Below are 9,893 nucleotides of genomic sequence, written 5' to 3'. Positions count from 1 at the left end.
AATAATTATTCAAAAGACGTTTTAACCTCATGAAAGGTATTTCTGAGAAGCTAACTCATTAAAAGTACATTTAAAAAACCCTCCCTGATTATATGCAGCTTCAAGGATTGACAGTCACAGGATACACGTCCAGATGAAATTGACCTGGGCTGGGTTATTTAAACAAAACCTTTCACTGCAATAAAAATGCTAATACCTTAATGCACTTACAAGTGAGGAAAGATAAAGGAAGAAAGAGTACAGTGACTTCACTTCCAGCTTTTATTTAGGTTCAAATTGACTGCTGATGATTCTACAGATGGAATGACCAATTACACTGAATGTTCATTTATGCTTTGATGTTGAAAATATATGCTTTTGTAAAGTTTTAGATGCTCATCTGAAAGTGGAAAATGCATTCAAACACCAAGTCATGATGTCATAAATGTCACACTTTATTGGTTTACATGTTAAAATAGTTTAATAGGACCAATACGGTTTTGGAACAATAAATAGTACAACAAATGTGTATATTAATAACATAAAAATAGGACATTTAAACAGTACAGAACAATATGTTCAGTCGAGTAAATAATTAAAGCTTCCGTTGGGAAGTAGAAATCACATTCAGTTACTGTTGCCTAGTAACTGATAATGTAAATATATCCAAAATGTCTCAGATCATTTGTGATGACATTCATTTTTATGTCCAGCAAGGCAGTTGTGTGTCCTGTGAAAAATAAAGTTTAATTCGGTTTTTCAATGAATTGTTCACTTTAATAAGTTACGTCGCTATCACACTGGCCTGTCTATGTGCATGAGGAATATATGCTCACCATATATGCTGTATGCTATTTGATGCTATTTTGGTCTATATGAGACTGTCAACACTGTTCTTATAAATCTGTGGTGGATCCTCAGTATCCGAGGTACTAAAAATGAAATAGACAAAAGCAGAGTTAAACAGGATATAGTCTTGTAAACCAAAAGCGATTAATAATGACAGTAATGACACAAGAAAAACATAACTGCAAAATAAGACATATCTTACCTGATCAGGTCAAATTTGTTAGCTGAAAACAAAACAACATAATTTAGCATTTTAATTCATTTTCAATATATTATTAAATAGTTTTATGGAAGAACTTATTCACAAACTCAGTAGACTGTTTGGCTCACCTTTTCTCCTCAGTCTCTTCAGTATCCAGAGGACTAAGCCCAGACTGGAGCCGCTGATAGCGCCTGCAACCCCAAGAGTCACTTCGAAGAGTGATGCAGAGGGATCTGCTGAAAATACAAATGAAAGGAAATGAGCTGTAGAATGTTTTTCTCATTTCATCAACAAAATATATTTATATATATGACATATCTTCATCCCACAGTCACTATATCAGCTGTTTACCTTGACACACTGCCAATTCCCCTGACCAACTCCCATTGTAGTTGCACATCACTATCTCGTTACTGGGGTCTTCAAGTTGGTGGCCTTCATGACAGATGAAGATGCAGACGGTGCCAAAAGTGGGTTCTTCAGATGAGCAGTTCATATGCCCGTTGATTGGCTCAGGAAGTTGTGGGCAGACCATTGCTACAGAGTTGAAAAAAAAACAAAGGCGAACTTATTTTTTTGAAATACAAAAACTCACATTAAATTAACCTGTAAATCCATAAATGTGGCAAAAGGTTGTTGATTACCTTCACAGCGAGGTGGTTCCTGACTCCACTTTGATGTTTTTGTACAGCTGATCTCTGAAGCTCCCTGGAGTCGGAATCCTTCAACACAGCTGAAGCTGCATTTGCTCCCATAATTAAAACTGGAAGTGCAGCTCAGCTCTCCATTTACAGGACTGTCAAGGGCTGGGCAGTGAATAACTGGGAGGAAAGAGGGGAATTTATGAACAGATCAGACAGTTTTCATAAGAGTTTTTCCAAGGAGCAATTGTAAAATATACATCAGATGTCTTTTTTGCTTGCACAATATAATTTCAACTCACGTTCACAGGTTGGTGGTTTGCTTGACCACTCTGTGGTAGAAGTGCATCTTGTCGTTCTGGAACCTATTAGTTCATAACCCTCCTCACAGAAATATTCACACTGAGAGTCATATGAGAAGTCTTCATGAGGATGGGAGTACTGGATAATAGCATGATCTGGTGGGGTGACGTCCTCCGGTTTGCATTTTACAACTGAAAACCAGAAAAAGGGGATCATCATTAAACGCCAAGAGCAGAGATGTTAAAGAGCAGAACTGTTGCTGAACTACTTTCAAAAGTGTTTTCCTTAGAAAATCCTGACTCGTCTTACTTTCACAAGTGGGTTGCAAATCGTTCCAGCGTCCTTTTGCCCCACAGAACAGTGTAGAGGAGCTGGAGTCTCGCAGTGTGTATCCTTCTACACATAAAAACTCACAGGTGGATTGGTAGCTAAAGATGCCCATTGGATGGTGACACTGCATTCGGCCATCCTGTGGTTCGGTCAACACTGGACATTGAACAACTGCAAAAAAATGTGAAAGTGTTTTAAAAAAAAAAGCATCTGGTCAAATGTGTCATGTTCATTTGACAATGTAAATTCAACTCACGTTCACAGGTTGGTGGTTTGCTTGACCACTCTGTGGTAGAAGTGCATCTTGTCGTTCTGGAACCTATTAGTTCATAACCCTCCTCACAGAAATATTCACACTGAGAGTCATATGAGAAGTCTTCATGAGGATGGGAGCACTGAACACTAGCATGATCTGGTGGAGTGATGTCTTTGCATTTTACAACTGAAAATCAGAAAACAGGTCAAATGGTTACATTTCACACCTTTCATTGTCAACAGATATATTAACAACATCTAGAAAAATATTACCCACCATGTTCACATCGGTCTCCATAGAAACCCCCAAAGCATGAGCATTTATGGCTGTTTATGGTTTCAACACACTTTCCTTGACCACTGACACAGGAGTCGTCTTTGCAGGATGCTGAAAAAGACAAAAAATGGATAATTACTCATTGATGAATTCATTTTTCATTCACCTTTCAACAGGGGCTGTCAAAGTGGGGTCCGCTACCCATAGACAGGGGTCTGCAAAATAATGTTAGGGCTGTATGATTTCCCAAATGGGAAAAATGTGGTCATACAAATGGAATTGACTAATGCAGAATGTCACGGAATTTGGCAAACCTTGCATAAATAAATCAAAAGTAGCTGAATTTTAACAGAAAAGCTCTGTTATGCACCACTTTGTATGACAAAAATGTAAGTAATAGTTAAATAATAAGTTAATAAATTGTTAAATTTTATAAGTTTTGTGATTTCAATTAATGAAATCATACCATATCAGACATGCTTTTTGATTGTTTAATTTAACCATTTATACAGAAAAATCAAAACAGAAAAAAGATGGAATCTAGAAGTTACAATGGCATCTGAGTATACAAATTTTAGTAGGCATATGCTTAATCACTGTTAGAATTATGAGGTGGTCCTTGTACATTTTTTCTCCCCTGTATTATAGGGGTCCCTGACCACATAAAGACTACCTACCCATGTAGCACAGTGCAGTCTTCTTCTTTAAGCAGGATTCATCATTCCATTTGCCTTCATCTGGCACTCTTTTAATGTATATTTCCACACAGTCTTCATTATTCCTTCCATTATTAGGCTCCATATCTGCCCAGTTCTCAGCTTCTTTGGTAAGCATCTTATTAGTTCCCACCCAGGTCCAAATGCCATTAATTTTACGAATGCCTATCCAGTAATATCCATCGACTTTTGGAAGGATACTGTTGAGGTGATCAATCTCATCTTTGTTCTGGATGGCTACCATGTCGGTGTAATGCTGCCTGCACCAGTGTCTGGCAGATTCCCAGTTCATAGTGATTGTTGAGTAATGGTAAGACCAGCCTTCAGTGCCTCTCCATAGGTTTAACACTGTAGAATTAAACCATTGCAACTTTGAGTGAACTATGTTTACAGGTTGTATTTATTTATTTACACTAGTATGGTTTGCTTTCTTACCTGAATAAATAAGAACAAGGGAAGCAAAAAATTGCAATGGTACTTTGTTGAAGATGCCCTGCAAAATTAAAGGATTATATCAGTTGGATGAACATAATATTTATTGATACTAAAATTATAGAAATGCATATTTTAAATGCTTTACGTACCATTGTCAATGATGTTCAGATATGAAATGGTCCTGTTAATGGTCGTCTCTGTACTTCTCCACTAATATGATGGTTCTGATTTGAGGACCTGGTCTGGTAATCACTGGCATTTATAGGAGCTCAGCTATGGTTTAGGACTCCCCTTCCCGGATCCAATGGAATTCTAGTCTCTGGAAATGCCCCTCTCTAACACTAAGCAAGGAAGAAACACTTTCATTTTTTACACTCTCAAGGCGCAAGGAAGTGACCTCTCAGGAAATAGAGATTTTGATGCTGATACGGCCACAGCAGAATGACTGCATAGTTTCACAGTATGTTCAGAAATAGAAATAAAAATTTCATGACATTTTTTTTAACTAATTATTGTGTATACAACTACAACTTTCACTTTTTGTCGCGAAAAAAGTCAACAGGGAGATCTAATGGCAGAAACACTCACATTTTATGTGAATAGCTTCAGCTCTGTTTATCAAGGAAAAGGGGATACAATATGTGTCCAGAGGGGAATCCCTAGGAATTGTTACCAGTAACTATTCCATTGGCGCCTTTACCGTATCTTTCCAATTACTTGGAAATAAAATTAATGGTGACTTTTTCTACTCTTTGTAAATGTCATGACAAAATACACCATACAATTTACGACATTGAATTAATTCTACAAACTGATATTATACAAAAAGTAATAATAATAATAATAACTTATTATAAAGTATTACAAGGAACACCCATAAAAATATTCACAATTATATTTAAAAGTAAAAATCAAAAGCAAGACAGGAAGCATTGTATATGAGACACATTTGTTCGATTATTAAACTATCTTCCCTATTTCCAATTTCCTTTGTTTTAAAGCTGTTATTGTACTTAAGATCCCCAGAGGTTTCTCGTTTTGAAGTTTGAGTTTTTGCCACTTGATTTCTGTATGAACTTGACCCTTTTTGGATGCCACTCTGTTTAATGTGTTTGCACAGAGTTGTACCAGCTTCCGTGTTATGGAAATAGCTGCCATGAGGGCACCGGAAAATCAGTGAGCAAAGAGAAAAGAATAATAATAAATGTGTGTCAAAATAATTTGTGATAGCTAACTTATCTAATATCTAGATAATTATAATCTAGATAAATAATTTTAAAGCTCATACAAACATTTCTTTTTATAAACACATCTGATATAAACATCTCCATGCAGTTAAGAATGATTTGTTTCTATTCTTTTGTTTAAAAAAAATTAAAATTGGACCTGTGGAAATGATGATGATGGAAATAACATTTGAAACATAGAAAGTCAGCCTTTTTTCAAACATTCTTCAAAAGTACAGCTTGCTAGGAAAAGGTGCACAATAAAAAAATCTGTTATTCTATAGGGTTAAATCAGGTCAATTAGGACATTTTTCCCAGTCATCTCAATGGCAAAAAGTGTCCCAGTTTACCTGAATTCACCCCTACGTGATATTTACCTTGATGTTTTTTTATTTGGGGAAAATGGATCTAATAGAAATTATGTCACAACTGAGGGACAATCACCAGTAAAAACAAAACATTTTCACACTATAAATACTTAAATGGTTACTGGTTGTGCTTTGGGTTGTCAGGGTTTTTTTTGGGAATAAACATTTTTATGATGATATTAGGCCTGTGATAGATTTCAATTCAGTTTTCAGTTTATGATTGAAAGTCTGGGACAAGGGATAAATAATAAAATCTATACATAAAATGCATTGGAAATGTAGCAATAATTGATAAATTGATAAAAATCAAAGATTAAAAAACCTTCATATAACACAAAGGCGGCACACAAAACAAACATTTATTTTATAGGCCTATCCTGGTGAAAATTCACGGCATCCTGGTTACTCCAAGATGATCCTCTTTCATGGGGTTTATTTGGGATTTTTTGATTCTAGATTAACAACATGGAAAAATGTGCTAAAACAAGAAGCACAACAATTATTACTTTGATGATTAGTTACAGTAAGCTAGCTATGCTGGTGTGGGCTGAGAGGGAAAGTCTGCAGGTCTGTATAAAGGAAGGAGTGCTGAGAGGGAGATAACAGGCACAATGTCACATTGACAATAATGCTAATTTTTTTCAAGTTTGACATAAACTGTATGAAGAACCAGATAATAATAATAATAAAATAACTTGTAATAGCTTGTAAAATATACAAGCTTTGTATATCAAATTTTGTATATCAAAGCAAATTTGGCTTTGAGATACAAGCATACAAATTTTTATGGATTCATATTTGGTAAAAAAAACATTTTACTGAATCAGTCACCATTACAATTAAATTGTAAAGGCCCATTATTGTGTAAAGTGTTACATTTACATAATTATAGTGCATATGGATCTTATTTTACACATGGCATGTGTTTTGAACATAAGTGATTTTTCCATCCTGTTTCTAAGTTAAAACCTTTACCAGTTTCCTCTAGCCTACCGGGAGACCCTGAATATGACCCTCATTGTCTATTTCCATTAAAAGGTTAAATGAGAGAGCTTACACAGAAAAAAATTCATTGTTCAAATAAAATTATCCTGAAAGGTGCCAGTGCCATGTGATTGATTTTTAGCAGAGGCCTTCTCAAAAAGGAAAAAAGGTTTGATATCATTTTACAGTGTTTCCCTTAGCATGTGGTTGGCACGTGTGTTTGCACTTACCGTCAAGGATGTTTAAAGAAAAAAAATGAAAGTTTCACTTTGAAGTAGAGATGTGTAGTTTAATACAATATTGGCAGCCAAGCGTATGCTCTCCAGACAGTATTCTGGTAATTACTTTGATGAGTGTAGGAATGTGTAGCTCCCTGTTCCTGCACTCACTTACAGGAACCACTGGAGTATTTTCATTCATCTAAATGTATGCTGTAGTCAATCAGTCTTCATCCCAAATTAAGATGATTATGAGGACGTTGAAGATGTGCAGCCATTCAAACCAACTTTTTGTGGTCGAGATAAGAGCATATTAACGATGTAAGAAATATTCATAATATCTCTATCCCCAAGATAACTCAAAAACTTAGGTCAAATACTGTATATCTTAAAACAGAAGCACTAAAATGTTTCCCTTGTTTTTTAAATAATTTACTTTTGCTTTGTTTGCAGGGCTTGATGAGTGAACTTCAATGCAGCTGAGGCATTGATTATGTGATTAGGATGGTCCACATAGCAATTAAGCTTGTTTGGGGGTGGGTGGGGATAGTATTCATGGCACTATAAAATAGTACTACAACACCTTAATGCAGTGTGGCTGTGTGGTAATATGGTGGCTGTAATAATGGGATTTATGCAATGTGTGCTTGGGCTTTTAGTGCTGGTTGCATTTGATCATGTGTACAGTGCCAGGCCAAAGGCTCGAGTGTTTCATCCCCGGGTGCTGATGCAAGAACCTCAAAGTGTTGATTCTCAGCTTAGGGAGCAGTGGAATTCTATCCAAGGTTCTAATGGAGTTCAATCTCGGAGGCCCCAGCAGGCTCCGCTTACTTCAAATCTGGCACCTTCAAGTATTCAGTCCAAACAAGAATTGCTGGGCCCAGTCAAGAAGCTGGTCTGGAAGTTCCCAAAGGTCCAAGAAGAGCCAGTACAGCCAGATTTTAACTTTGAGTTGCAGCAGCCTAGACCTTCCGACAGTGTAGCAGTCCAGTGTTGGGAAAATGGGGTGCATGTGGAAGTGAAGCAGGACTTCTTTGGTACTGGCCAGCTGCTTGAGCCCTCTCTTTTATCTCTAGGGGGCTGTGCTGTAGTGAACGTGGATGCAGCTGCTAAAGTCCTGATCTTTCACTCTGCACTTCAGGAGTGTGGTAGTCAGTTTATGGTGTGTCTTCTGGCTTTTTAACCATGTTGTGAATTTACTCCTTGCCTAAGTCATGCATATTCAGCAGCTTTTAAATTCATTCTCTCTTGCAGGTGACTGAGAATGAGCTTGTCTATATCTTTACCCTTGATTATAGACCAGCAGCATTACAAAGCACTCCAATTGTAAGGTCCAGTGGTGCTACAGTTGGTATTAAATGCCACTACCCCAGGTCAAGTGTTTTCTTTACTTGCATTAGTGTAATTTTACAATTCAAGACTTTTAGACCTGAATGAGCATTTCATTACAGGAGACACCACGTGAGCAGTAACGAAGTGCAGCCAGCTTGGATCCCATATGCGTCCACCCAGGTTGCAGAGGATATTCTGGTTTTCTCCCTGAAGATCATGACTGGTTTGTTTTTCTTTTATATTGGTGGTATTATTATTGTGTGTATTAATTTATATATTATTATTATTTTTAAGATGACTGGATGTTTGAGAGGCCTTCGACTGTTTTCTTCCTGGGTGATGTCTTAAATATTCAGGCATCTGTGAAGCAGTACAACCATGTTCCCCTTCGTATATTTGTGGACCACTGCGTTGCCACTAGGGACCCTAATGTGAAATCCGCTCCAATGTATTCTTTTATTGAAAATCATGGGTAAGAACATTACATTAAGTTCTCATAAGTGTGGGAATCAAGATCCTCATGAAACCTCTTGGTGTTTCAGTTGCCTCACTGATGCAAAGTATACAGGCTCCATCTCCAAATTTCTGCCCAGAGTGCAAGATGACAAACTCCAGTTTCAGTTGGAGGCCTTTAGGTTCCAACAAGAGAGCAGTGGTGATGTATGCATTTTATTATAATTAATAAATATTATTTACTAAGTAACACCCCCCAAGTACTTTAAAGTTCTGGTTGCATGTAGTAAGCTGCCTGTCTTTGCAGATTTACATCACCTGCCTTCTAAAAGCAAGTGCAGCTTTGGCACAGGTTGACGAAAATCACAAGTCTTGTTCTTTTAGAGCAAATGAGTGAGTCTGGGTGGGTGATGCAACTATATATTCTGTGTAAAATACATCCTCTACAAAAGTGTATGTGTTTTAGATGGGTCTCTTCTGATGGCCGTGATGAGGTATGTGGCTGCTGTGACGCAAGCTGTGGATTGAGGACCAATAGCGTTTTAACCAAAGTACCAGGTGTATATTGCATGCAACTGAGCTCCAAATCTGATGGTATATCCTGGCTTTGTTTGACTGGTTTCCTCCATCTCATCACCACCACAGGTTTCCAGTGGGAGGGAAAAGCCCAGGTTGGCCCTCTCCAGGTCTGGGAGATTCAACTTAAAGCCAAAAATGTTTAATTTTTGTAAATAAAGATTTAAGTACTTCTGAATGTGTTTGGCTGTTTTTGTGGGGCTGAACCATGAAATCATTCTGGGATTTAATGGTCTCATATTGGTTCAGCTTCTGTTGACATGTAGGCTATGTTAATAAAATCCCTTAAAGGGTTAGTTCACCCAAAAATGAAAATTAGCCCCTAAATTACCTGCCTTCAAGTCATCCTAGGTGTATGTCTTTCAGATGAATCCAGTCAGAGTTATTAAATTGTCTTTGATCTTTCAAACTGTTTAATGCCACTCGGGTGTTGGATGCATCAATCCAAAACAAGTTTAAGTGCCCATCCACAAAGTCTCACACGGCTCCCGGGGGGTGAACAAAGGCCTCCTGTAGTGTTTTTTTTTTGGTAAAAATTCAAAACTTGGTCACTTTAATGGAGCTTGTGCCAACAGTTGTAAACAGAAGCAGCTCCGGGTGGATGACGTATGAGTTCAGTGTTGTGCATGTGCCAGTTAGTCTCGTGAAAACTAACGTTTGTTAATCGGAGCAAAGGAAGCAAAGTTTTCTTTAGCAAAGGAAAACCAGTCGTCTCTTGGCTTATACGAAATCCTCCTTTAGAGGATCTT

The 9,893-nt window shown here is 37.3% G+C and overlaps 2 protein-coding genes across 6 annotated transcripts; one reads left to right on the top strand and one right to left on the bottom strand.

Moving 5' to 3' along the window:
* Positions 1-372: 372 nt before the first annotated feature.
* On the bottom strand, positions 373-7,318 carry LOC107601162 (L-selectin-like). Of its 4 annotated transcripts, none has more exons than XM_016293223.1 (14): positions 6,796-7,318; positions 4,137-4,328; positions 3,988-4,045; positions 3,514-3,900; positions 2,837-2,947; positions 2,561-2,746; positions 2,284-2,475; positions 1,974-2,165; positions 1,675-1,851; positions 1,382-1,567; positions 1,159-1,266; positions 1,031-1,052; positions 816-911; positions 373-709 (listed from the first exon to the last, which is right to left on the bottom strand). In XM_016293223.1, exons 2-13 carry the CDS (start codon positions 4,137-4,139, stop codon positions 851-853), a joined length of 1,683 nt encoding a protein of 560 aa, XP_016148709.1. In that variant the 5' UTR covers positions 4,140-4,328; positions 6,796-7,318; the 3' UTR covers positions 373-709; positions 816-850. The 4 variants fall into 4 exon arrangements, with proteins under 4 accessions (XP_016148709.1, XP_016148723.1, XP_016148717.1 ...); XM_016293237.1 differs by having other exon boundaries at positions 1,159-1,263; XM_016293231.1 differs by having other exon boundaries at positions 6,959-7,318.
* Positions 7,319-7,364: 46 nt separating this feature from the next.
* On the top strand, positions 7,365-9,322 carry LOC107601185 (zona pellucida sperm-binding protein 3-like). Of its 2 annotated transcripts, XM_016293254.1 has the most exons (8): positions 7,365-7,945; positions 8,038-8,156; positions 8,235-8,338; positions 8,410-8,587; positions 8,658-8,775; positions 8,876-8,961; positions 9,035-9,126; positions 9,214-9,322. In XM_016293254.1, the coding sequence occupies exons 1-8, from the start codon at positions 7,394-7,396 to the stop codon at positions 9,288-9,290; spliced, it is 1,326 nt and encodes a 441-aa protein (XP_016148740.1). In that variant the 5' UTR covers positions 7,365-7,393; the 3' UTR covers positions 9,291-9,322. The 2 variants fall into 2 exon arrangements, with proteins under 2 accessions (XP_016148740.1, XP_016148749.1); XM_016293263.1 differs by lacking the exon at positions 9,214-9,322 and having other exon boundaries at positions 8,658-8,779; positions 9,035-9,116.
* Positions 9,323-9,893: the final 571 nt, after the last annotated feature.

Source organism: Sinocyclocheilus grahami, unplaced genomic scaffold (assembly GCF_001515645.1).
Source record: "Sinocyclocheilus grahami isolate Dianchi unplaced genomic scaffold, SAMN03320097.WGS_v1.1 scaffold15.1, whole genome shotgun sequence".
NCBI lineage: Eukaryota > Metazoa > Chordata > Actinopteri > Cypriniformes > Cyprinidae > Sinocyclocheilus > Sinocyclocheilus grahami.
This window is presented reverse-complemented; position numbering and strand designations above follow the sequence as displayed.

Excerpts from the sequence above, each read along its gene's own strand:
- LOC107601162 (XM_016293223.1), bottom strand. Across the intron at positions 2,747-2,836 it reads TGGAGACCGATGTGAACATG|TTGTAAAATGCAAAGACATC; the intron begins GTGGGTAATATT and ends TCTGATTTTCAG. Across the intron at positions 1,568-1,674 it reads GGAACCACCTCGCTGTGAAG|CAATGGTCTGCCCACAACTT; the intron begins GTAATCAACAAC and ends TCAACTCTGTAG.
- LOC107601185 (XM_016293254.1), top strand. The coding sequence starts at position 7,394 with ATGGTGGCTGTAATAATGGGATTTATGCAATGTGTGCTTGGGCTTTTA. Across the intron at positions 7,946-8,037 it reads AGTGTGGTAGTCAGTTTATG|GTGACTGAGAATGAGCTTGT; the intron begins GTGTGTCTTCTG and ends TCTCTCTTGCAG. Across the intron at positions 8,157-8,234 it reads ATTAAATGCCACTACCCCAG|GAGACACCACGTGAGCAGTA; the intron begins GTCAAGTGTTTT and ends ATTTCATTACAG.